Source organism: Haliaeetus albicilla, chromosome 2 (assembly GCF_947461875.1).
Source record: "Haliaeetus albicilla chromosome 2, bHalAlb1.1, whole genome shotgun sequence".
Taxonomy (NCBI): Eukaryota; Metazoa; Chordata; class Aves; order Accipitriformes; family Accipitridae; genus Haliaeetus; species Haliaeetus albicilla.
Window position 1 is genome coordinate 18,539,259 of NC_091484.1, and position 27,713 is coordinate 18,566,971.

Here is a 27,713-nt window from a genome sequence, read left to right on the forward strand (position 1 = left end):
ACTATCACTGCAGGATTTTCTCCTTTTCAGTGTTTTTCCATTACTTCATGTCACATATTACTTACCTTCTCCCAGAAATCACATCTGACTGAAGCGCAAACAGTACAGAAACCTCAGGAGGAAACATGAGACGGATCCCATGAAAAATGAAAAAAAATCCCAAAGAAATCTGAGGGAGCATAAAAATGATTAAGGTCTTTGACATTACAGAAAATGCAGACAGAAGGCATTGTTTAATGAATTACCATAGAAAGACCACAGGAAATATAGCAACACAGGTTAAAACACTTTTTAATTGTTTATTATAAAATACATCTTTACACATGAAGGCACTTCAAAACTATTACAAGCTATTTGTTTTCATACAAGCTATTGTTTTAGCTGTTAAACAAGTCCAAATATATTTTTTATCATCACCTAAAAAGGTGAAAAAATCTGAACTGCATCCAGTTGTTGTACATTCATTTTTCTAATGAAAAAACACTACACTTAATGACAACGAGTAAGGACTTTAGCACCATCAGTTTTCTAGTTTCAGAGAATACAGTAACAATGTGGTGAGCAGATAGGTAAGAAGAGATCTGCACATGATGTTAATTAAAACCAAATCAACTCAACTCTGGTCATACAATATTGCTGAAAGACTTACGCTGTTACACCTGATCAGATGTTTCCCATCCGGAAAGGCTGCAATCCTCCACGCAAATAAAGCAGACCCTACTGAAAGCTAAATCAAGATTTCCCATTTCCCCCACAACAGAGGAGGCTTTTAGGGAGTGGGGTACATACATTGAATGGTTATAGTTGTAACAGCACTGATGAGCAGATCAAGGCAGAAAGGCTGTTTCTCTTGTACTTTTTATCTCAAGATGTGAAGAAAAATATTAAAAATTGAATTTTTATTCAATTACAGGAAATTGAACACAAGAATCTACATAAAACCTAGTCCACTGCGTGGCCATTTCCTCATACTGCAGCTCTCTACGGTCAAACCTTTCAGAAATAAGCACCTTTTTTGGAAAGTAAAAAAAAAAAAAAAATCAAATATTTAAGCAATTAATAATTCAAAAACAAATTACAGAGTTTGTAAACTTTCTACTCACTGCTGAGTAGGGTCCCTGCACACATACACTTTTAGATACTTTTTTCCTCCATCACTGCTGGCCAGATTCATTAGCTGAAACTGCTTGAAATCATTGCAGTATTCTTCCCTGGAACTGTGGTACAGCAGATCTTGCAGCATATACTAAACAAACCAAACAATGAAGTAAACAGAGCTCCTTAAACAAGTCCTATGTAATCGTTCAATTTTTTTTTTTCAGTTCAATATACATATGAACTGAAAAATACAGTGCTGAGAAGTTTCTCTATGGCTCTAAACTTAAATGCAGTTACAAAATAAGATCAAGCTACTGATTTACAGTAATGAATAAACCTTGACTTTTCTCCATTTTGGTAAAATAAACCCTACTAAATCCTCAGTGTTAAAAACTCAGTTACAAGAATTGGATGCTGGAATTTACAGATTTCCAATGAATCCAAGCCTTTAATAGCTATAAAACCCCCATATATACAAACACACCTTATCTGATGGGCTTACATTCAGTGTAGATACTACACAAGAGGCTAAGATCTTCAGGAAAAAATAAAATGAAGAGGTACAATTGTTAAATTAATTTGTGCATTTGAACAGCTGTAAGATGGACAAAGCCCCAGCTGTTTTTCAACCGTAACCAGCTTGTACTTCTTCATGGGTAGGCTGCAATGCATATGAACAGCTTCTATGGCAGAGCTGCTATCAGGCTTCCAACTGGAAAGAAGCAGCTCCCATGGCAGCATTTCCTAGCTCAAGAGAAAGGTAATTCAGACTCACTGAACCATATCTCAGTGCTTTATCAGATGTCAAGTGTCCAATTTAAGTCACTGCTATTTGTACTTTTTGATTATTGCCTTTGTTATTGCAAAAGCTGTCTGATCCACATCATAACATACACATTTACTGAAGTTCTGATAGGAGATGGAGCACAGCACAAATCATAGCTCAAAACAGCTCAGCTCTTCTTGAGGCTAAACGATCAACTTGTTCTCCACTCCAGTTACTCCACAGTAAAATAATGCATAAAATTTGACATTCTTTTAAAATAAGGCACTTTTAAACTTTCTTCCCCAAATACCAAAAGCTTGAGGAAACTTAACTGACTTCACTCATTTCCTTCTCATTCTTATTCAAAAAATAAACGCAATGTTACTAGAAGCTGAGTTACACTCAGAACTCACAATGCTCTAAATTAGGCTCGAGAACATCCAATATGGCTTTCTACAGATCACTCTTTTGCTAAAACAGCTCAAATAGAGTAACTTATAGCACAGCGTGGCCTTTGGGAATGAAGATGATCACCACCTCTCATTATCTGGTGTTTACTACTTAACCCTCACTTTTTGCATCCTGTGGAAGTCAGGTGAAAGTTCAATGTTAAAGAAACTTGGCAGTGTCTGTATACAAAAGCAAGAAATAAATAGCGCAACAGCTGTATCCAACCCTACAGCTTTTAGACCCCACAGAAAACAGACAGTTTTAATGATTTGCTCTTTCACTGACAACATCCTGGAGACGTTTAAGTAGAACGTCATCATTTTCCTGGCAGAGTCGCTTTGTAGGGGATTCAGTGTCACTATCAATTGTTATTGCTCGCTTCTTACTCCTGTGTTCACCTTGTTTTATCATATTGTTGATGTCCTTCAAACTCTACGATCAAGATAAAAAAAAGAAAAGTCACGAGTTACTACAAATCCATTTCAAACTTGCTCTGGTTTTCAATTACCTGAGAAGAAAAAGTTATTCCAAACCTCTTTGCTGAGCAAGTGATGGATTCTACATAAAGAATTCTACCCTTCACTGCAAACTGAGAGACTAGTTCAATGAAACCTCACTGCATTAGAACACGTCCTAATTAGGAGATTAACCCTCTCGTGCTTCCTACCTTTGAAGGGCTCCCATTAAATTTATACAGTAGTGCAGTTCGAGGTGTCAAGCAGGCACCGTTCTTGTGAGGCGAAACATAAACTGAGTGCTGCTGAGAGATCCGTCGAGGAGACACTGGCTGTTGCTTAATGTTGGGGAATGGAGACAAGGGAGGGGCTTCCATCTGCAAGAGAGGACAAATTTGTATAGGAGCTGAATCAGAAGATATTTCAGAGCAGTAACTTCACAGAAGGAAACATTAATACACTTCCAGATCTTCTTTAGAAGATTTTATCCCACAACAGTTAAACAGATCAAGTATCTACCAAACAACAGAACAAATGTATTTTCCAGATGCGTTACACAGATGCTCCACAGGCATTTGAACAAATGGGTGTTGCATCGATATAAAGAAGCTGAAACCTTGGTTGTAAACTGAACTGCATCTGCATTTGTCCCCTTGAAAGGCTTTTAAAGCAAGTCCCCATACCATTACCTACAACTACCTGACTTCTGTAACCACACCAGGTGGATAACAGAACAAAATTATTGACACACGTTTAACCATCAGGAAAAAACAAGTCTGTGTCTGATTATTAGAGTAGAAATCCAAAATACTTTACTTACTATGTGATCCTGGTTTGTGATATCGTACTTCAGTGCAAATGATTTTACTCTTCCTACATAGATTGCATTGTAAAATTTAATAAGATCTCCTCTCTCCTCTGTTCCCGACTCACTGGAGTTCTCTGCTGCAGATCGTCCTGAGGAACTGCCAGTTTTCACAGACGAGTCTAATAATAAGAGAGCGCTTCAGATTTCAGAAGCATAGCATCAGCAAACTGGGCGCTTCAGATTCAAACCTATAATGTCCAACTGACAAGAACTTGTCCATAAATTGACTAGTTAATGAGATGAATTAAAGAAATGTGCTTCAGACAGGAGCAGGGTGTGCTGTCGATGGTTATGAGCATTAGGAGGAACGACAAATCGCTGCTAGCAGGCTAGTGGATTATGGCTAAAAAGGCCAACATAAATCTTTATTCCAAACTTGGAAATAGCTGTAGCAAAAAATTGTAGCACAATTGACCCCTCTTCCCATGCTTATTTTGGGCAATGGTACAAAGCCATTTGGTGCTCTTAAAACTAAGTTTTAAGCAGTCTGACAACTCCTAGCTTTTAGCTTCTGTGAAAGTTTCTAGTGATCGGCTAGCGAAGAATAGCTTCATACTCAACTCATGTCTGCTGCAAGGAAGCCATGGCATCATTTGCTCGGACATATTATGAAACGGCTCTTCAGTGGAAAAAGCTGCAGCCACACAGCAAGTATATTTCTGTTAATGTTCTCTCTCCCCTAATTAAGCCGGACTACTACTGAATACAACCTTCTATGTTTCATCCTCCGTACTGCTTACTGCCAAGCAAAATAGGGCAACAAAGAATAAAACCTCTTGCAATCAGTGCACTACAAGACAAACATCAAAAGCTTCAGCTGATATGCAGAAGTGTAACTGCCTAGTGCCACAACAAAAGCATATGTTCCTGTAAGCTAGTGTTAAAAGAGCAGGATTAACACTAGATAAAGGAGATACGAGTCTATTAACTGAAGAAAAAGTCTGGCAGGAAAAGCAACAGAAGAACTTTGTAACAAAGTACATTTGTTTGACAAAACACAAGAACTCCAGATGCTCTACAACATCCAAGAACTGTGGAGCTACTAGACAGGATGCTGAACCTACAGGAGATCAGCACTTTCCTGGAACCTGGTGGAATCCTCAAAAGGCATTTAAAAAATGGCTCTAATACTAATTCAAACAGTTGAAATCCCACCCACAGTGGGAATTTACCATACAGAACAGTCTTCTAAATTTCTGTGTGTGTCCTGACTGCAGATCTGCTCTGCTCATGGGTTCATATATGGGCTTGTGATCTCAGTTTCCTGACACATCATTAAAAATGGTCATGGCACAATTTTCATGCTTTTCTCAAATACTACTCTTGTCCCTATCTCTTTTCTCCTCTAACCCAGAGCAAACAATGTATCAACTATTTAAAAGAAACCTGAATATAAGAAAATGGTGCTCTTAGCGAGTCACCATTTTATTTTCTGAAACAAGTTCTCCCTATTTAAGCCTTCAGGATAGATGATATTACAAAAAAACCTCAAACAAAACCCTGTCAATTTTCCAGGTACCGTTCATCTTTCTTTGTTAACCAGTGTTGCTGTCCAAGAAGAACTACACTATCACGAACACTAAGGAAACACCTCAAGCTCAAGCAATCAAATTTAAGGAAACAAAATTAAACATTTTTTTTTCAACTAGGAAGCATATTTTCCATATCTAACACACAGGAGGACTACTGACAAGATGGTTTCTTTTTCAACAATGCATTTGTTTTTCTTGAATGCATTTAAAACTGTAAAACTTGCTTCACTTCTCCTTATTACTTGACAATTCAGTTCTTTAAAAGCCCATAAGTACATTTTCAAAAACTGCAGATTACTTTGCTGTACCTACCTTCTGTCATCTCCACATCTTGGTTTGCGTTTTTGTCCAATAGGACATCGGCAGAAATATTTCTCAACAAGACACTCCTATAAACCTACCAGGGAAAAACACTCTTGTCAAGGAAAACAAGGAAGTCAAAAGACTAGATGAAATCCATTTGAATAAGAATGAATATAACACTAAAGAGGATTTGACTTTTCCCCTTATCAGTATAAACATTTGAAAAGCCACCTCTACCTAAGATTTATAAAACGGAAAGGCAATATTATTTACTCACATGGCTGTTTGCTTGTGGCTGATTTCTGTAACTTTTCATTATGTCCTGAAAAGTTCTTTCCTCTTTGGTTACCTGGAAAAGAAAAGGCTATTGAAGACCAAGTGCAAGCAGCAAGGTCGGGCTGCTCAGGTCCAGTCTATTCAATTAGCTTCCCTCTATACAGCTTTTTTGTATTACTATGAATACATAATTTAAAAACTTAGTTCCAGTGAGGACAATATGAAAAACCAAGCTTTTTTCTTGTTCAGGCATTCCTTGTTTCTTAGCTATGAAAGCCTTTATGCTTATGACACTTAGGAATTATTCCTTTTCCAACTTTTCTTCTAGTGATACTAAAAATTAAAGAAGGGAAATATTAAGTCAAAAATGTATTTGTAAATTTGAAAACTGGACGCCTTAACTTTTCTAAACAGAAAATAAGGAAATCCTGAACAAAACACTAGGCAGGTATATACACACATGCAATTTCAGCTTTCTTTCGTACTTCAAAATAGCTCATTTGTTAAAAGACTTTGTTTTTTAGCTATGCATCTGTGATTTTAATAGCGGATGAGCAACAACTTTTGTAGCAGGAGCCAGGAGAGAATGAATATATCAAGATCTCTGGCTAAATTGTCAGGTCTCACACTGCACTGGAGACAGCACTCAGAAGACTGTATTTAAAAAAAATAATTGACAAACTACATGATAAAATACAGAGCACTGACTACTCAATGGTTTTGCTTTTCTACAGCTATCAGTATTGATGTCAAATGAGCCTAAGCTATGCTACAGTTAAGAGCACAGGTACTCACTATTTGAACATCAGTCTCCCTCCACAGATAGTGCTCCTCTTCATTTGTCTTCCTCAAGAAGAAAAGGTAATCCATCCCCAGTGTTTTAGAGGAGCCTGGGCTTAGTTTCACTTTCCTGAATTTGTGTCTGAATCAGACTTGACAGCCATTGTAACCATCAGCTCTCAAGTTTGAGTCAAACCAATATTCCAGTTTCATAATCCAACTTAATAACACCTTAAATTAATGCTGGCAAACTGAATAATAAATGAAGAAGTACGAGTAACAGGCAACCGGCTCAATTCCTCAACCTGAATCTTCAAAAGCTAAGAGGATTTTTGTGGAATAGAAACTTTCCATCCATACATAAGCTTGTGAGCTCCTGCAGATTTTTGCATAATTCTGTAACTGTAATGGCTTTTTTAGTTCAGATTACATAGATCATGAAGATGACAAACAGGGTAGAAAACACAAATATGGGCCTGACAAGTGCTCATTGTGAATGTGCTCAGGAAGAGAAGAAAAATCCTCTCAACCAACTTGCTGGTTGATGGGAACTTTTAAGATTATGCAAAACAAGGAAGAAATATACTGGGACTTCATCCACTTCTTGGAAGGACTTTTCACTTGCCTCCAGTAATACGACATGAATAAAGCAATCAAACTGTAAACTGTGAACACAATTTACATTTTCAATTGACATAAAACTCCCTGACTTCCTTAAAACTACAGATTACCTTTGCCATGATATAAAAGGCACAGAGGAGGAGCTGGTCCAAATGTCTGTCCTTCATTAGATCAGCACAATGAACCAATGTGAATTCAAAGCATGTCCATATCTTCCTGCGCAAATCATTGGAAACATCCAATTTTAAGCACAGATCACGCAAGCGCACACTTGCCAGATGATAAACCTGGAAGAATAAGACACACAGTAGAGTCAAGCCAGACGAGCTTAACCTAGTCTGCAAAAATGAAAGTCCTTAAAGTAGAGCTGTTCTATATTTGAATAGTTCATTTCTGCAAAGTTTCCCCCCTCTGCCCAAGACAATGTCTTCAAAGACTAAGTTGTCAACTCTGTTCAAGTGTCAGATCTCTAATGCTTATAGGAAATCTGCTTAAAAACATTACGACTATAGCTTCTATACCATATCACTCACTCACTATAATGGAACACTTCCAGCAAGCACAAAGAAGGGACATACTTTAATGATGATTAAGTATAATCTTAGATTAGCAAGCTGCCAGATTTTTTTTTTTCTTTTTGATTACCAAAAATCTGTCTCAAAACCTGAAATAACTATCAAGTGCAACATTAGCCTTCTTCCATTTATTTCAGAAGTTCTCACTTCATGGATAGTAATTAGGCACAATATATTGGAAAGCAGAAAGTTAATTTCATTTTCACTTGCTTTACTGAACAGGAACAAGAAAGGAAAAGTAGGGAAAAACTATCATTTTGAATATGATGATCACTGTAAATAGAAGATCAAAATTTAAAGACAAATTTAAGCAAAGATTTTAGTTCTCCTTCATAACTAAGAGGAATATGTTGCCTACCACATTGTTTGTCAAATACATGGCTACAGCTGAAGTATTCCCTGACAGAGTAAAGCTTCTAAAATGCAGTCTGAGTTCATGCCTGGCAGCTGGCTAACCAATTCTTAATTCATTCTCAAAGACAGACAGACTGTCACTACCAAAATGAAAGAACCAATAGTTCAGACACAGGATGTGGCTTACAAGTGTTTCCAGGAATTAGTTTCTGTATTAAGATTTACCTTAAGGATTGTTCAATGTAGAATTCTCTAGGTTTACAATAAAGATACCTTAAAAGAGGAAAACCACTGAAAACAACTTCTCTAGTAAGAAAATAAACAGCAAAAGAAATCTAATATTTTTGAGAGATTGATTTAGGAATATGTTCTTTGCAGGTGTTAGGCAAGTTACCCCTGCCTCCTCCAAAGACCCCTCACACACTCCACACCAGAAATGAAAGCAACTAGAAACAAGTAATCTGAAGTTTCTCTGAAGCACACCCAGTTCTTAACTTATCCCTTAAATCCTTCATTATTTCAAGAAGTTCCTTCTTTCTAGAAATTTTTAGATAGTGTGTTACTCATCATTGCTTTCTGAGGCCCCATACCAGCAAGATCAGCACTACTGGGTAGACCTCAGAAAATAATCCCATTTCTGGTATGTCTAACCCTTGTAAATGCGGCAGGCAGTAAAAATAGACAAGAGAAGTAAAACTACCAGTATTTCTTAGGTAGTTATTTATAGAAGCCGCTAATTAAAAGAAAAAAAAATATGAAACATCTCATGGGGAGGGGAAGAGGGGGAAACTGGATTCTCTGCAACACTTGACAACATCTTTTCCCTTCTCCTCCCAGGTATATAAGAACTGCTCATGCCAAAGGAAAGGTACGCGAAGACTGACGGTAACGAAAACTGTACAAAGAGGCAAGTTTCAGTATGGCCATGAACAGAAGTGAAGCATGACTCCCTAATAAAAACACTTACCTTTCTGTAAAACAGGGCCAAGGATCCTGTTTTCTTTGGTTTGCTTGCTGATGACAGATGCACTTCTTGTACTTGATTCACCTGAGAGTGGCAGGGAGCCTGAGCCTCCATTTTACACGGCTGACCTAAATTCATCGAAATGGGTATCAGTGTGATTCCACCCATTTCATTTGCAACACCTGGAAATGATATAAGCATCCAGAAATAAACCATTTGCTCTCCTCATGCTGCAGAGTTAAATTGCAAATCATAAATTCATTCACAAACATTTCATACTAAAGACATCTCATCCTTCTGTACTGGATGCTAAAAAGGCTCTTTGTCCCTCAGAGCCTTCAGAAATGATTAAAAATTACATTTCTGGTAATGCTTAAAGGAAGAACATGAATGTGAACGATCATTTCTAAAACTATCTGAAAGCACAAAGTTTACAAGAAATCACAATTTCTGTAGGCAGTGTTCCACTCTTTTGGGGGAGGTGGGCACTCCCTTTCTTTTTTTTGTATTATTATGCAAACCTGACAGCACATCATATACAGTCCTCATTAATTTCCTCAGTAGTCAAATTCTCTTGCTGAAAATCTCCTTAAGCATGAAAAGTGGAGATTTTTTACTTTTCATCTTTATCTATAGACCCAGTTTCAAAATTAAAAAAGGCTATAAAACTCATTTGTTATTTATCATTTTCAGAAATATTCAAGCATCACCCAACTTCAACAAAACAAAAATCCCCCACTATTTTGCTAATGTTAATATGCAGCCCTAATTCAGAAGCCTTTTAAGAAAGGCTTAATATGCAGAAATTCCAGAGCCTTTTAAGATTATAATAGACCAAAGTTAAGACAAACAGTAGTAAATCATTATTGGAGCTGAGAACCAAAGCATTGCTTAATCAGTGGTGAGATGTAACTGGAAGAAGCAAGAACTCCACAACTTTGTTCGCAAGGAGAAATCCTCAGGATGCTTGTCAGATATCAAATGTCTCCATGGAAGGAGACATCAGTATAAACGTAACCTTTTTTTTTTTTTTTTTTTGATAAAGTGATACATGTTCTTTTAAAAAAGAAAAAGCGATGCATGTTCGCTCTGAGCAGATCTTAAGAAGCTGCATTTATTTGCTTAAGAAGCAAAACATCTGATAGAGAAGAAAAATGGGAAGAATTCATACCATGCAGTGGGATAGTAACCTTCTGTCCAGTTTTTCCTGGTGCTGTAGCTGTTGTCATGGTCAGTACTGTTTGGCCAGGAGAAACTGATACATTTTCAGCAGCAATACTTGATGCTGGAGCAATTGTCAACTTAGTTCCTTCGGTTAAAATTTTTTCCATCTGCATTTCTTTGGGGCTGTCATCTCCAAAGAGCCTTCTCTTAGCACTTCCAGCTGTAGGAGAACTGTAGCGCTCATGAACAGAGATTGGTGACAATGGCTGCATGTCTAGTATGCAAAGGAGGGGGGGGGGGAAATAACCACCTTAAGTGGAGCAGCTTAATAGGAATACTTCTCCATAGGAGGGGAAAAGGCTAACCTTCAAACTACAAAACCAGAGTACAAGAAAACACTTCTAGTTAAGAACTAATCTCACAGTTCACTGTTCTTAGGCGATATGAACAAGACCTATAGCCTAACTGTCTCCTTATATTTTTCAGTCATCCCAGACAGCTCAGTTTCACAATCGGGTACCAAGTGGAAGACAAGAGTAACCAAGCTAATTTCAGAGACCGAGGAACATGCAGGATTACAGATACTTAGAATCATAGAATCATTTAGGCTGGAAAAGACCTTCAAGATCATCGAGTCCAACCATCAACCATGCCCACTAAACCATGTCCTGAAGTACCCTGTCCACTTGCTTTTTGAATATCTCCAGGGATGGTGACTCAACCACTTCCCTGGGCAGCCCATTCCAATTTTTGACAACCCTCTCAGTAAAAAAATTTTTCCTAATATCTAACCTAAGTCTCCCTTGCCTCAACTTGAGGCCATTTCCTCTTGTCCTATCTCCAGCCACCTGACAGAAGAGACCAACACCCACCTCACTACAACTGCTCCAGTCTGCTTAGCAGATTAGTAATATTTGCAAGTGATATTCCTCTGAACACATTCCTTTACAGGAACACTGACCACATTCCCTGGATATGCTGTCTTCTGCATGTTCTGGCTTTTAAACTCTCTCTAAACTAACCCCTGTCAGAAGCCTCCACCCTCATCCACCCCTGGTTCCTCTCAGGCTTTTCTGTTGCTTTCAAACATTTGCTCCAGTAGCAAGGCTGAAGTACACAATACTAATTTACAGGCTTCTGTTCCTCTGGATTTTTGCATTTCTGTTGAAGTCTGCTAGCCACTTACGAGGACACCAATGACACCAGTTTCCCATTTCCCACCAAGCAGAAACCTGGATAACTGGCCAAGTAAGACTGATTGGAGACCTTACTTCTAACTCTGCCAGGATGGTTTTCTTAGTACCAGGGGGAAATAAACATCTCCAATCCCCACCACTTTCCATTTGAAGTTAGGAGGAGGGTTTGGTACCAGATTCTTATATACAAGATGAAATCTCACACAGCCCTACCCATATATGACACCATCTCCAAGTTGCTTTCCCTTCCACCAAACAACTAACCATGACATCTACAGCAACTGCTTATACATCTCTTTCCTAATGAGTATTTAAAAAACAGTTTTGTAATGCAATTTGCCATACAAACACAAAAGGAGACAACATCACAACACCAATCAGTCCATAGTGCACCAGCAAGAACCTATGGACTACTGTTTGGGATACAACAAAAGCAGCAGTTCCTAACTAGGGAAGTACGAAAAAGCAACAGAAGTGCTGCCACTGCCTCTTCACTTTCACTTGCAAGAGAGTTCTGTGTGATACCTAGGAACCTGCAAAGAGCTAGGCAGCTCTTCCGAGGGAAGAATACTGCAGACAAAGTACTGTCCTCCCCTCCTGAAAAAAAAAAAAAAGTTCTGTAGGAAGGGGGAATAAATGCAGCTGTGGCATTCCATTTGAAAAGTCACTAAAATCCCATCAAACTCACTGAGAACAAACAACAACAGCAGCAAAAAAAAAAACCCCCACTGGAAAAAGCTGAACAGCAAAGGACAATAAGCCATCAGATGACAACCCACCTGAGAGTGAGGTAACCCTTGCATCATAACAGCAGCAAAACCTGCTCTAGTTCAGAACTGAAGCATTATCACCAATGTCCGCTGCCAGTAAGACACAGGAATCTAGACTTTCCCTTGATCAAATAAGACGCTTCACAATTCTGAATGCTTAATTCAGATTCAAGATTGCTTTTTGCAGTTACAACTAAGTCTAAACCTCCTCTCCCCAAATTCACACATTCAAATCTTATCAGAAACCTTGAACATACCCCGTCTTAAACTCCCACCAAGATCTGTCCGAACCTCTTTTACTCGAGGATGAATTATAGGAGATATCGGCATCATAGGCAAATGCCCAAGCCCACTTCCTCCATTGCTTGCTTCGAAATTACTGGGAAATATTACCTGAGAAATAAGAAATGTTAGTGTAAGATAACAAATAAATTTCCCTTCTTTGTGCCAATCTATTAATAGAAGTTTTTCTGCAGCAATTGTCTCATTTCAACAGGTTTTACTATAAAACAACAGTAAGAAAAAGAACATAAATTTCCTAATAAAAGGAAAACAGGTAACATACTTCTTCACAGGTTGGGACCTTGTTTTCTGAGGCCTGGAGAGCATTCCAGAGTGCTGAGTCCCGAGTCCAGGCGAGACTCTCGAGAATTTGTTCCTCAATGCTGTTGAGGTGCTTCACCATGTCTCTGGAAAGTCCGTCCTCAGACCGAATCAGTACTTCAATTACCTAATGGTAATAAGACACAAGCACAAGAGCAAAGTCATATCACTCATGCTTAACACTATCAAATCATTTGTTTCAGGATCCTGTTCAAAATGTCTCTTCAACATAGAATGCTCCAGCCTCCTTCTTGCATCTTAATCTTCCCTGACCCTCTTCTGATACCTCTTTTTTTAACCCCCTTTCCCAAAGGCAATCCAGGAGTTAGAAGTAGACAGCAGATGTCCCATCAATGCAGAACAACCCACTCCCAGGGTTTTTTTTACGGCTTTCTCTCACCATTGCTAAGCATGTACAGAATGAAAGTACTAAGTACACACAGTGCTCATCCAGCATGTGCAGCATACCTAGGAAGATATAAGCAGGTATATCCGCTTAGGATGGGTACATGAGAAGCCCAGCATTTAAGCTTTTCTTCCTTTCAAACAAGCACCCCATAATGAAAAGGGTTCAAAACCACTGTTTTAAAGTTTCATTTAAGAAAAGATTAGAACCCTTAACATGTACAAATCAGGGTTGAAAAGAGATGAAAGGGCCCTTGAAATACCATACTCCATCCCTATGCTCCAATGCAAGATCAATTTTATTTATGTTATTTCTGACAGAGGAACATTCAGCCTGTTTTTCTAAAGCTTCAGAGATGGAAATGCCATAAAACTTCCCTGGAGGACTTACTGGTGTGTTTACTTATTTATACTACAGAAGCTAAGCACGCAAAGAACAAAGATACAAATGGCACAAATGGAATAATAAATATTGGTTCTCTCCTGTGAAGTCTTTGTGATGGCAATTTTTTTCAAGTAAGAGTGCTGCAAGAATGTACACTGAACAGCAAAGAAAACTAAAATCAAACATAAATCTCTTCCACAAAGTTGGATCTGCACCAGTGCATCTGGTATTGATGTAGGCTACCAAAAGCCACAGCAATATTGACAGATTTGTTTCAGTTTCACTACTGCTGTACATCTGAGGATTAAAGAAGGGAGAACGGAATATAAAACAGCTTTCCCAAAGGGTACAATTTTTTTGGTTGTTATCATCTAAACAGAACTACTTCTGATTTATTCAGGACTAACCGCAGTAAGCTGTTAGGTATCTAGTAAAAATAGGAGGCACACAGATAGATGACAAAAGCATCAAACAAGTCAAAGAACAGAAATGACATTGGAGGCAGGGGGGAATGAGGTTAAAAAAAGAGCAAAAAGAGAATGCCCAGGAAAAGAAATTTTATGTTCTGTTATATAAAACAAAACAGAGAAGAAAGTAAAATTTAACAAAGCAAGCCTGTGATAAGTAGTAGTAGCCAAAGGCAACAAAGAATATTATTGCTATTTTATCACTAATAATCAGAACTATAGCTTGCAGTCAATAAATATGAATATCACCAAATTACATGCTTGAATGCTTTACTCTACTAAAAGTGTGTATATATATAAAGAACTAAAAGTTTATCAACAGCACATTACAGTAAGTACCATTTACAAAATGGTTTTTTTGCTTTAAATTTCAGCTTCAACTCCAGCATTACACATTCCAGGTAATACACTTAAGGACAGACAGAATTTAGAATAGGCATATTATACATTAACATCAGTCCTACTCCTTGATTACCTAGGAAGGAAGAGCATCATCCTCTAAGACTGTCAATCCAGCAACATACCATTTTTAATACAGATCTAGTCCTAAGACAGTATTTATTTACCTTATAGAAATAGAATGGCCTGAGGTCAAGAACTTCAATGATCCAGGGAAAGGTACGAGGTGAGCTATATGCAAAAAGCACGATCTCCAAGCAGCATGCCATGAGCGAGCGGTGAAAGACATCTTGTTCCAAGAGAGCCTGAAAAGATTACAGAAAATGTCAATAATCTGAAGTTTGGGAAATGAAGTTTGAATTTTGTGGCACTAATACTACATAGCTTATTGCTGGAGAGAAGAGCTACTGCTTTTTTCTACCTTCCACAGTCTCCTCTTTTTACAGGGAAGTTTAGAATGATAAAGACTAGAATTAGATTAACAGTGCCAAAACCATCACATTTTTCAGACTATGGCCAAATGAATTGGCCTCCTTATTGTGAATCACAAAGCAGAGCAAATGCACTGCTGTCTAACATGAAGTACTGATATTAATTGGATAAAGAAGAGAAAAAAGTTATCTGTCCATAAAGTCATGATGCTAGAAGGCAACACAAATCAAGATGGTTAGTTATGCCAGAATTATACCATTTTAACAGCAGAAAAAACTACATTTAGGGACCTCCCATATATTTCCCCCTTTTTAATATCAACAATATAGACAGACTGCTTTACTGCAGACTGTTCTATTATGGAACTGTCTGAAGATAATCCCCTGGGCTTCTGCTTTGCCCTTGTCTCTGCAGAGAGAGTCTTCTCCTTTTTTGCCAGTTCTTTACTTACAGTCAGATCCTTCCCTTGTAGTCTTCGTGTTTCTTGCACCATTACAGTCTCCAAGATTTTATAGTACAAGATCTCTGCCAGTTTTAATCTGTTTACAGCAAAATCTGAAATTTAAAACCAACAGAGATAAGCTCAATGCCGTGTATGTATAGACTCTGCAAATCAAAAAAGTATGTTCAGAGATCAAGAACAGCACAACATTCTAGAAATGTTTTAAAGGATTATGTATTTTAATATTGCTGGTGATGTAATTTTGCAGACAGGTGCAATAATAACTTTCCTATTTGTATTCTGTTTCCTTTAAATTTTAAATCTAAGACGACTGAAAGTTTACAATTTTTATTAAGAGCTGCTATAGTTTCAATGCTCTCTCAGTTATCCCATTTTGAACTGCAACCTTGGTTTTACTCTGTAATAAAGTTTTATTCCTTACAGCGTTCTGTTTGACAGCAATAGTTTTTTGTCTGGATATGTTCTGGGTTAAAAACAGCTCCACTGTATTAAATACTTAGATGATAGTATATGTATGCATTTCACTTGCCCTGGTTTAATATTTTGAAACATCCCATGCATTTCACATCCATACCTATATGAGATCCTGGCTGTTCATCTGTTGATTGAGTGTAGCTGCGACAGAACATCTCACCTATTTCTTTCACTCTGCTCGTAATGCTTCCCATAGGGCTGCGTGCACAAGACCTGAAGCAGAACGCAAAGAGAAAGCCTTGTTTGTATAAATAAATATCCAGTTTCAAAAAAAACTCAAGAAAAAACAAATAAAAAAATACCACCCAAATAAAAAGAAGAGAAGCTAGTTATACCGAGCTTTCCTTATCAGACAATAACCTGTTGTGATGGGTTAACCCTGGCTGGATGCCAGGTGCCCACCAAAACCGTTCTATCACTCCCCCTCCTCAGCTGGACAGGGGAGAGAAAATATAACAAAGAGCTTGTGCATCAAGATAAGGACAGGAGAGATCACTCACCAATTACCATCACGGGCAAAACAGATTCAGCTTGGGGAAAATTAACTCAATTTATTACAAATCAACCAGAGCAGGGTAATGAGAAATAAAACCAAATCTCAGAACACCTTCCCTCCACCCCTCCCTTCTTCCCGGGCACAACTTCACTCCCGGATTCTCTACCAAGCCCCCCCGAGTGGCACAGGGGGATGGGGTTTACAGTCATTTCATCACACATTATTTTCTGCTGCTCCATCCTCCTCAGGGGGAGGACTCATCACACTCTTCCCCTGCTCCAGTGTGGGGTCCCACCCACGGGCTGCAGTTCTTCATGAACTGCTCCAGCATAGGTCCTTTCCACGGGCTGCAGTTCTTCAGGAGCACACTGCTCCAGTGTGGGTCCCCCATGGGGTCACAAGTCCTGCCAGAAAACCTGCTCCGTGGGCTCCTCTCTCCACAGATCCGCAGGTCCTGCCAGGAGCCTGCTCCAGTGCGGGGTTCCCACAGGGTCACACAGCCTCCTTCAGGAACCCACCTGCTCCGGCATGGGGTCCTCCACGGGCTGCAGGTGGATATCTGCTCCACCGTGGACCTCCATGGACTGCAGGGGGACAGCCTGCCTCACCATGGTATTCACCATGGGCCGCAGGGGAATCTGTGCTCTGGCGCCTGGAGCATCTCCTCCCCCTCCTTCTTCACTGACCTTCACTGTCTGCAGGGTTGTTTCTCTTACATGTTCTCACTCCTCTCTCCGGCTGCCGTTTTCCATCTGTCCTAACTTTTTTTTCCTTCTTAAAATGTTATCACAGAGGCGTTACCACTATTGCTGATTGGCTCGGCCTTGGCCGGCGGCAGGTCCATCTTAGAGCTGGCTGGTATGGGCTCTCTCTTGAACACAGGGGAAGCTTCCAGCAGCTTCTTACAGAAGCCACCCCTGTAACCCCCCCCACTACCAAAACCTTGCCACACAAAGCCAATACACCTGTATTACCACAGAGAACAGAGGAAAACATAAAACATACAGAAATATTGTTTCCTTTTTTCCTTTCCTAAGAGAGTTAAGAGAGGCTATGTAGATTTTGGAACAAATGCAGGAGAAAGCAAGAGCTACAGTAGCACACTCAGGAGAAAAACCTATCTGCTAGGAGCAAGGTAGTAGGAAGGATGCTACAACAGACAACCAAACACATCCACAAGACCACACAAACCAGGTGCGGTTTGAAGGAGTATAGGAAAGCTTTCAAAGTGAAGAGTAAGCTTCTTTCCAAAAATACCTGATTTACTAGCAAGGCAGAGAGGAAATGACGAACTCCACACAGTCACTATCATAAAAAGGGGCCAGAGAATCTCTCTGTCTGGAGATGCTCTTTCTGAATGCTTCCAGATTTTCCAGCAATTCTGTATTAGAGGACAGTGGCTTGTGACTAGTGTCAAATTAAGACACTAAACTATTTTGAAAAGCTAGCATTGAAATAAACTAAGGTTTCATTGAACAAAGCCTTCTAATTAACTTCAAAGTTATATTTCCAAGGAATGTTACTTTGAAAGAGAAAATATTCAAAAGCATAGAATATTACACATAGTCCAAAACACATTTCTTTCCATTTCTCCTAATCAGACAGTACATATCCTAGTGTTTGCTGAACTCATATCCAAGATGAGCAAAGTACTCAAAACATTTCTTGTCAGAGGTTTACTCAATTCTTTTCCCCGTTTTAATATTTACACCTCTCTTGACAGACTGGTTTATTACTTGAACAAACATATTTTTCATTAGAGATTGCAGACACACTAATGCTTTCATTGTGTAATATAAATAATATCAAACAGTCCTTACAAAAACACAATCAAAGAAACATTCAAAACAGAAAGGCATCTTGCTGAGCATTTGTAAACTTTTAAGAACAAGCGCTAGCAAAACTTTCAAAATATACGTAACTCCAAAGATGAGAACTAAAAGTAGTATTTTTCACCTATTTATGAAGGTTGCTTTACAAAAAAACATTACTTTTGCACTTCAGCTGTTAAGTGCTAATACTAAACGTCCATTCTGATTAATAAAAAAAAAAATCCAGATACCTTACACCCTAATACCGCAAGGGCTTAATTTGCATGGATGTTAGGCAAACACCCAACAGCTCTACACATATTTACTATTAAATTATTGCTTTTTATGAGCTATGAAGCAACACCAATCTACCTTTTACTGAAACTATTTTGTTTATACTCATCTGCTTATGTACCAACATTTTCATGTGCATTTCACTACAGCCAGCATGCAGTCATGCATTCAGGAGCCAAAAATATAGGTTGATCTATATAACTGGGACTCTGTCCTAGAAATGGTGATCATGAAAGCCTGGGGTTGTGTTCAGTAGTCACTTATTATGATTTCCCAGTATCATACAGCAGCTGTAAGGGCTGAGCAAGAGGCTCTTGACTAGGAATGCTCTAACTCCTGCTGTGACGCCTGCCCTAGGACAGACATCACGGCTCAGGGAGGAAACCAATAAGCTGAAGCATGCTTAGGGAGCGACCACCAGAACAACTAGAGAAGTGGAAAACATTGCTGCTGCTATACAAGACATCAGCATTGACAATAATTAGGGCCACTGCTAGGCTTATATATATGCTATAAAGTTAGATTAAGATATCCTGAAGTAGTATGATGAAGAAATGGGGAGCCTTCAGGCTGCTTTTAGTCATATCTTCACAACTCTTTAAGGCAAAGATTATAGCTTGTTGACTCTAACGTTTCCCTCCTCCCCCAAAACCTCTGCCAACATAGCTACCAGATCTTTTAAATGAGCCATACTTGTTTAAAAATTAAAACAAACAAACAAGTATTTGGCTTTCAAGCAGACAAACAGCTAAATTAACATTAGCAAAAACTGAAGCTACATTAATACAATGGTGGCAACAAGTCAGCGGGGGTGGTGTGTGTGTGTGTGTACAGCTATCCTTCTCCAGAAGATGAGATCATCTAGAAAACAGAAGATCTTTCAACTAGAAATAACACAGAAACACAGACAAAAATATTCTGCACCAAACAAAGTCAAATCTGAGCAAGAAAGCAGTCACAAGCATGACCAGATGAGTTTCCGTTTGTATGAGAGCAGCTGCAGTGGACGTACTTACTCAAAAATAGTTATCAGTTGTTCACTCGGTGCGTTTTTCAATCCAGCCACAATGCTCTGCAACCGGCTCACGCTTTGTGTTGCTGAAGCAACAGGTGTGATGACAGTTTCTTTTTCTCGTAGGTATCTCCTTCCAGTCAGTGGAGTTGAAGGAGCAAATGACCTTTTCTGTCAGAGAAAAATAATAAATAAGATCAGTCAACAGAACTGTTTCAAAAACCTTTCAAGTGAGCATCTCCTGCAAAATCGCTCCAAAGATTAAAATGACACCACTAGTACGCTATCTGAAGGCTGCCATCAAACCTGTCATTTCAAAACTGACTACAAATTAGTTAAAGTTTTCTCAGAACTTCATAAATACAAAATACAACAAATCTTCAGGTGGACTAAAATTAACTCAAAGGTTTTTTAAAAATAAAATATAGGAAAATGAGACTTTAAATCTTAAAACCTGTTCATTTTTAAGCTCACTTGAACACTGAAAAATACAGGGCAAGAAAGAGAAAGTGTATGCTTCCACTCACTGAGTGACACAAGGAGTATGTGGCAGAGCTACCTAGGAGAGGGTCAGAGGCAAACATTCTTTGGGAAATGCTGTCCTGGTGGACTTAGAGCCTCCCTTATTCAAAGAATGATGTAGAACTAAGCAGAAGGAGCTGTATCAACCACACTTACTTATTTGTATCCTGCTTTCTGGCAGTGATGCAATAAAGTATTTGGTTCTGAATTATTAGAACAGACTACATTTTGAAGACACAAGGCAAATAATGAGGAAAGGTTAAGCCTGCAGTCAGTATGCATAAGTAGCAACGAGGACATTATTATACTATAGAAACTGAAGTTCAAAAATCGATAAACTCACTCCAAATCCCTGTCTTTAATTTGCCTGAATATGAAATACACTTGTATTTGGGAGAAAAAGCTAAGCCATATAATTAATTCACACCAGCACTAGTATCTTGTAATAAGTACTCTTATTTTTTAACTGACATGTAAATCAAACAGCATGTAGTTCTTTCACACAGCCAGCACCATTTTTCCACCCTTATCCAAGTTAAAAAGTAATCAATCAAGTGTTTTCCCACATGCCAACTTCATTAAATACATTTTACATTCTTAAACATAGTGAAACATTAACTCTGTTTACAGGTTACTTTTTGTAATGAAGAATTAGACTTTGGTGGGTTTTATGTCTTGAATGTTATTTTCCATAGAATAGTACACAGTTGACTTTTCCTGTCCTAAAAAAGGAATTATTGGGAAAACAAATAAATTAATCCAGCACAAAGGTTTCATGGTATTCTTGTGGGGTATAAATGAATTTTGAACAAAATGGTAAGACCTATATATTTAGGTCTCATTGATTTTTCTTGGACAAAAAACAGACTACACGCATGAAAGTGCTCTCATCCTGTTTAAGGAATAGTTATTTACTAAATTCCACAGGAAAGAAGACATCACCATTTCTCCTTAGCAAGACAGCATCCACTGAAGCCTGCAAATGGCATTCATCATCTTCCTCTCAGGAAGAAGCTGAAGAAATTCAAAGTCACCTCAGTGATTTAAATAGCATACAAAGATGGAAAAACTTGAAGGAGTACTTTAAGCAAGATCAACATGTTAAATGAATCACCTTTTCAAAATGCTGCTGAAGATGACACTCCACATGAGCTCTTGCTGCTGTTTTCCCTACTGGCACGTCTGCAGGAAATTTCCGAGGAGTGCCAATTTCTTCTTCAGCATCAGCTCCTAGGAAAACTCTCTCATCAAAGTCACCCACTGTCAGAACATACTCTTCGTACTCTTTATTCAGTGCTTTGCTGAAAGAGAAGCCCAGGTTTTATATCAAAGGTTAAACTGCTGAAGAAATAAAAAAGGTGTCAGTGGAGCTAAGGTACAAAACTGAACCCAACATGTGTTCAAAACGTTTAATACTTTCAGCAGCACTGCTGCTTGTAAACAAAACTTCACTACCCCAAAGAACCTGCCTGCAGTCATCCCTACCTTCCTTCATACTTAAACCTCACCTGTTCTCTCAATGACCTGCTGCAGGGACCACTCTTCCTCCTAACTTACCACAAACATTTGGCTCTCGGTAAGAGGAGGAAAAAACAACTTTACTTCTTTCCCAGTTGCAAATAAAACAGTTTGGAAGTACTCAGCTGATCGGAGGTTAAATCTTTTATACGTGGAGCACATTAATGGTAGTTGCATTACACCAGCTACTTTTGATTTCCACTTTTGCCACTTGGTAGCCTGTAATTTTCATAATGGTACAGAGGAAGGGAAATTTAAGAGCTATCTGCCTGGATTCAATTTCTAAAATCACCACTGACATATGATACCAAACAAATCTTTCATTTTCTTTATTCCAGCTAACCCAACTGTGAAACAGGAATGTCTAATCTCACAAAGGTTGCAAAGTTTTAAACTTACACTTGGGAAGCAGAATTAAACTTTTGCATAAAAATCAGAAACAGCTCACATCAATAAATCCTGCCTGCACGTTCTTTGTGATACGTGAATGCTATACAAAATATCTTTTGCCTGCAAAGTGTCTTAGCAATTCAAGCTACCACTTAAGCATGTATATTAATGAATCATAGCAATGTATTCATGATGCAAGTGATTCTGTAATCCGACAGGAATTTGACTGTATCATAGTTTCACCCTCCCCAGGTCTTTTAGAAAAAGTAAAGGTCTATGAAAAGATTGGACAAGGAAACAAGAGACACTTCCATGTTTCCTTTAGATGTCAAGCTACTTCTACAAAAGAACAGGGACTACTGCATCATTCCACATGACAGTATTATTAAATACTATTATTTTTAAGTATAAATACTAAGAGAAGTTCAAATGGATCACACCATTTTACATCTAAACTTCAGTGTTATTTACATTGTTAAAACAAATGAATCTTCGCTCAAAATTCTCAAAGCAAACCAACAAATTACAAACTCAACTTGCAAAAACAAATCATTAGGTATTTTTGGAAACAGCAAAAAAACCCTTTAAGGGATCTAGAACAAAGCAGCTGCTGCTCATATTTTGCATTTAAATTAGCTTTCAGAAGTGAAGATAAAAAGTTTCTGAAACAACTATACTTGCTTCCCACAGAAACGCTCTACCTCTTTTTTGTGGCTTTGCAATTGTTGCTGCTTCTTCTTTTGAGTACTTTTGTTGCATTCACAGATTTATACACTCACCTGGAGACTGATAAATGAATCCAAACACTTACCTACTCAGGTGTAATATTTGAGGCGTATATAGAAACACATCCATGAACTTCAGAGTCAAGGTTGTGATTTGCATCAGATTACTCAAAGGTTACAGGTTAAAGCACCATAAAACCTGACATTAAGGAAGAAACTCTGCAGCTGACCCCCTGATATTTGACACATCTCAGATCCAGAAAGCATTTCAGCCAGATAGCAGCTTTGATTGTCAAATAATTAAAAAACATTAGTTATGGTAAGATAAAGGAACAGGAAAACCTGAGATTTAGCATTCAAAGGCCTGTATTTTAGAAACGAAACCAAACCCCATGATTAAGAACATAAGCTGTAACTTACTTATTTTCTGTAAAATTGCAAAGATCCAACAGACATTCTCCTTTTAAGATCTAAGAATAAAAAGCAGAAATATCTTACATAATAAAATCAAAACTGTTCCAGCTCTAACAGTGTGAAGGCATGATGGTTTTAGCCAAAATGGAAATGAGATTTAGGAGCATAACTAGACTTTTTTTTGCCTAGACCAAAAGGACTACAATGCCATTAGCAAGACAAACAGATGAGGACAAAGCCCAATTCTATCCAAGCCCTAGATAAACTCACTCTTCAGAAACAGTACTGCTATTTAGGGACTGACCTGATGAACAACTACACAGAAACTTCCAGAGAGCTTGGAAAAGATTTCCAGGATCAAAACCAGACAGGACAATTTGTACACCTGCAACCTTAACCTCTTCCTTCCAAAGCATTTTGTTCAACTCCAAGACAAGCAGTAGGACCCACGCTATCATGACAGTTATCCCATAAAATTATTTCACAATGAGATTATTTTTTTGCCTGAAGAAAACATTATCATCCACAACTCAGTTTTACACTGCCGGGAAAGGAAAGCAAAGATTCTCCACTGACATAAAAAGTCAAAACACAGGGGACCTTACAGCATACATCATTATAAGTGAGAGTAAATTCTGTTCTTGCTAAAATATATACAAAGAAAACCTAACCCAGCCCAAGTTCATTTCCCTGTTAGTACACTTTACTGCAGAACCTGCAGGATTTAAATGGTCTCCCAATCATTCATCTGAGCGCTACCATGCATTCTTAAAACTATTAAGATGTACCTTCCTATCAAATAGTTTTGAAATGTATGGCTTAAAATAGTGTTCCTTTATTCCTTTTGCTTCTACTAAAAGCCCATCATGCAGCTCACACAGTGTGGCAATGATGCAACGAGGATCTTCAGAGGCTTTGATCTCTGTCACGTGGAAGTCCACTGGCAAGCCTGAGAACAAGGAGGGGGGAGAAAGACAACCAACCTTCAATTTCATTTAAAAAGAAACAAGAGAACAAAGCATATTTGATTTTAAATAATCTGTCCCCACTGTACCTTTAAATGATGGATTTAGCAATTCTCTTCTATTTGGACACAAAAGGGCATTTGCAAAAATCAGGTCCAAGCAGCACAGAAGCAAATGATAGGAATTTACTAAATCATCTCCAATCATACGGAAATTACCTTTAAGAGACAGCACATGTCAAGCAACACAAAAGAAGTTCATAGCTCAGGATGCATACAAACCATGCAGCTAAAAAAGGCAAGCCTACCCTTAGTGTACACAAAGAGAGTCCAGCAGAAGTTGAAGAGATCTTTAACACTGCATGGCACCCGCCTATCAATGAGGAAAACGAGGGAGAAGTCAGTCTTCAGTTCCAGAAAGCTGAAGCTTGTTTTACAGTGAGAATTTCATTCCATTTGCTTGCTCACAATAACAGTCAGAGCCGTTGTCTGCCTTAATTTCACACGAAGGCACTATCTCAGCTACATGTCTTTATTTCAGCTTTCACTAACTGACGGTCTCCTACCTCGCTCCATAGAGAGTTTTGCACAGCATCCCCAACCTTCTGACCCCTTTTTAAGCCAACGACTGCCTTTGGTCTGTGACTCCAGACACGCTATTTTGCTGGTGTCGCATCTCTAACAGAATCCTCCCTCAGCTCCAGGCAGTGAGATGCCAAGGGCTACAAAAATTCCAGTGACAGTTTTTCTTAAATATTTTACTACAGCATCAGTCATCCCTTCAAAATATGCAACTACAGCTTGTATTACAGCTCATCTGCTGAATCATGTTTGGAGTAGAGATCATCCAAAACCATGGAGCTGGACAACCAGGGAATACATTATTCAAGACAGCCCACACAGATGCTAAAGCTGCAGTTACACTAATGAGTGCTGCTCCCATGAAAGAACATTAACAGAGCATACCAACAAAACTTCTCCCAATATGCAGCGATGCCCACAAAGTGATGCCCTGCCATAAGTAAAGAGCTGTAGCAGCAGAAGTATCCTTTCTACCTGCAGATGTGGAGCTATATCCCTCCTCACATCCAGAGGACACACATGAGCTGGCAAAAATATCTCACACAGACTCAGCTCAGCTCCGTCATCATTAAGGTTACACTCTTGCTGTAAAGCTACCACAGAGACGGCTGCACAGTTGGCAGGGAATACAGACAAGCTCCTTTAATTAAGGCAGAACTTCTGTGTGTGTCTGGAAGACGATACCACCAGTTACTAAGTTTGTCATAAAAATGAGTGCATCAGCTGTAACTTCCTTCCATTTGCATGTTAGCACTCATATGGCAATCACATTAAAATCCCGTAACACGTAGGTCACTGTGGATGTAATGCCGCTTTGTACAGAGGGATTATGTCACGACAGCAGCTACCTCAGCCGGCACTTTGCCAAGGCAAAATATTCCCAAGCTACTTAAGCTATTTCTGCTAAACGTTTTAAGTGTCGGTCTTGCTGTATCTCAAGTTAATCCATCTCACTGTACCTCTCCCCACCACACAGACATTCTCACTGTAGGCCAGTTTCTGCATGTTACAGTGAACTGCGTCAACAGCCACCGGATGCAAAGCTCTGCTGATGCAAGCTGTACCCCACCAAGATTAGGGGTGTTTCTGTATTCATTGCATTTCAGAATCAAGGCCACAAAGAGGCCCTATCACTTCAGAACTTTATGTAACTTTTAAAAGCACAAATAATGATCTTAATTTTCATTAATCTCTATTAGGTATAGCCCTTTCCAGGGAAAAGTAACATTAACTCTCAGAAATACCTCTGTTTCCTGCTTCGCTGTGGTTTAGAAGTTTCTTCGTAAGGGTTTTGAAATATATCCAAAAATATTGGTTCAAACTTTTTGAAAATCACAGTTGAGACTTCAAAATTTCTCTCCAGCCTCTCCACTCGCTCTCGGAATTCCTGTGGTAGATTTGACATGTCCATCCACTTCTTCATTTTGCTAAAAAACTGAATTAAACTTAAAAGAAAAAAGAAAAGTCTGCTTTATTTTGAGCTTTAACTAACTTCCTGTATTCTGAACTTTTTAAAAAGCCAAAATGCAACAGATTTACTCCTTAACGACTAATGTGACTAATATATAGGTTGACCATTTATTTTGATAGACTCCCAAACAGTATATATTGTAAGCTTTTTGCCTTGTATCACTTTGGTTTTTCTCTTTGACTCTCCCTGAAGCACAGGCACAGAACCACTGATTTTATTTAAAGGCTGTCCGCATAACTGTGTCAGCTAGGGAAGGGGTAGAAGTGAAAGAGCAGGCACAGCTCTGCACTTGTAGAGGGGGAGGCAACAAAACCACAAACAAGAGTCTGTGCCTGTCGAAGTTACCTACACAAAACCCCATTAGCTGTAGGTGCAATTACACTGGCAAACCCCGCTCTGGCAGTTCAGCTGAGGACACGTCTTTAAGTGGAACGAGAAACACTCCGAGTTCTGTCATCTCAGGTCAGAGCTACAGTGGCAAGTGCAGGTGCCTGCCAGAAAGCCCCGGCAGTACATAAATATTTACGTGGTCGCAGAGTTCTGTGTTGGCAGAACGCTGAGCTCGGCCGTTGGCACTATGTCTAGCAATTTAGCCTGAATCCCAAGTCAGACACGAGTCTTATCTGGCCTGCTAGCAGAACGTTCAGAGGTCCTGTCTGCATTTCAATTAGTTACAAAAAGAAAAAGAAATAATTGGCATGGGTGGAACAATCACTGGTCTGACGTGGTTGGTTTTTCAAAGGCTGGAAGCACCAAATTACGCAAATTTGCATCTTATTTCCATTTTTAGCAAAAGAGAGTTTATTGCTTTTACACGATTACCTCGGGACGTGTGTTTTGCAGCGCTCGGAGCCGTGAGGAAAGGAGTGGGTCCCTGCACGGGTGGCCTTACCGGGGCAGCGCGTGAACGGGCGCCGCAGCGGAGCAGCCGGCAATTCATCAGCCACGGCGATTAATTAACCAGCCGCGCGGGCAAGTTCACCTGAGCCTGGCGGAGCGCAGGATCCTGGTCAGCGACACGCCGTTCCCCTCCATCAGGCCGCTCCCCACGGTGGGCACCAGGCTCTTGCGGCAGGCGACGTAGAGGGCGCAGGCCAGCCAGTGCAGCGCCTCGCCCTGCCGGGGCACGGGAAGCGGCGAGCTGCGGGGGGCGGCGGGGGCCCGGGGCCGCCGGCGGGGCCCGGGGCCGCGCCGCACCGCCCCGCCCGTGCACGCACGCTGACGCGGGCGGACGCACGCGCGGGTGGGCAGCGCTGGCTGCGGGCGGAGGCCGCCCCGGGCGCGGGCGGGCCCCCTCACCCCGTCCGCCCCCCGGGGCCGCAGCCCGCCGCGCTCCGCCCCGACAGGGCCAGGGCCAGGGCCAGGGCCCCCTCACCTCCAGGCTGTAGGTGCCCCGCAGCGCCGTGAAGTCGCGCAGCGCCTCGGCGGCGCTGGCCGCGTCCAGGTTGAGCTCCTGGCAGAGCCGCTCGATGGCGGCGCCGGGCTCGGCGGGCGGCGGCTCCCGGCGGGACATGGCGGGCCGGGCCCGGCCCTGCCGCTCCGCGCGCCAAAACGCCGCCGCCGGAAGGGAGCGGCACCTTCCGGCGCGAGCGCGCGGGCCAGGGGGCGGGGCAGGGCGGGGGGAGCGGCACGCGGTAGCGCTACGCGTGGGCGCGTGGCGCTGTGGGGTTGCGCGTGGGGTGGGCGCGCGGCGCTGCGCAGACGGGGTCGGTGC

General features: G+C 40.0%; 1 protein-coding gene across 3 annotated transcripts; it reads right to left on the reverse strand.

Annotated features, from left to right (window-relative positions):
• Positions 1-274: 274 nt before the first annotated feature.
• RBL1 (RB transcriptional corepressor like 1) lies at positions 275-27,575 on the reverse strand. Of its 3 annotated transcripts, none has more exons than XM_069808503.1 (22): positions 27,375-27,575; positions 26,982-27,115; positions 25,773-25,973; positions 24,255-24,319; positions 24,037-24,165; positions 23,771-23,931; positions 22,989-23,038; positions 21,050-21,236; positions 19,418-19,584; positions 15,901-16,013; positions 15,315-15,418; positions 14,599-14,736; positions 12,738-12,902; positions 12,430-12,565; positions 10,214-10,426; positions 9,046-9,224; positions 7,260-7,436; positions 5,750-5,821; positions 5,482-5,566; positions 3,590-3,756; positions 2,982-3,146; positions 275-2,746 (listed from the first exon to the last, which is right to left on the reverse strand). In XM_069808503.1, the coding sequence occupies exons 1-22, from the start codon at positions 27,510-27,512 to the stop codon at positions 2,576-2,578; spliced, it is 3,117 nt and encodes a 1,038-aa protein (XP_069664604.1). In that variant the 5' UTR covers positions 27,513-27,575; the 3' UTR covers positions 275-2,575. The 3 variants fall into 3 exon arrangements, with proteins under 3 accessions (XP_069664604.1, XP_069664594.1, XP_069664583.1); XM_069808493.1 differs by having other exon boundaries at positions 9,046-9,170; positions 10,214-10,480; XM_069808482.1 differs by having other exon boundaries at positions 10,214-10,480; positions 27,375-27,574.
• Between the last annotated feature and the right edge of the window lie 138 nt (positions 27,576-27,713).

Bases quoted from the DNA above. Each gene is read 5' to 3' on its own strand.
- RBL1 (XM_069808482.1), bottom strand. From the start codon at position 27,512: ATGTCCCGCCGGGAGCCGCCGCCCGCCGAGCCCGGCGCCGCCATCGAG. The intron at 25,974-26,981 runs GTGAACTTGCCC...TTTTCTTTTAAG, and splicing joins CTGCGCTCCGCCAGGCTCAG to TTTAATTCAGTTTTTTAGCA. The intron at 23,932-24,036 runs GTACAGTGGGGA...CCTTGTTCTCAG, and splicing joins GCTAAATCCATCATTTAAAG to GCTTGCCAGTGGACTTCCAC.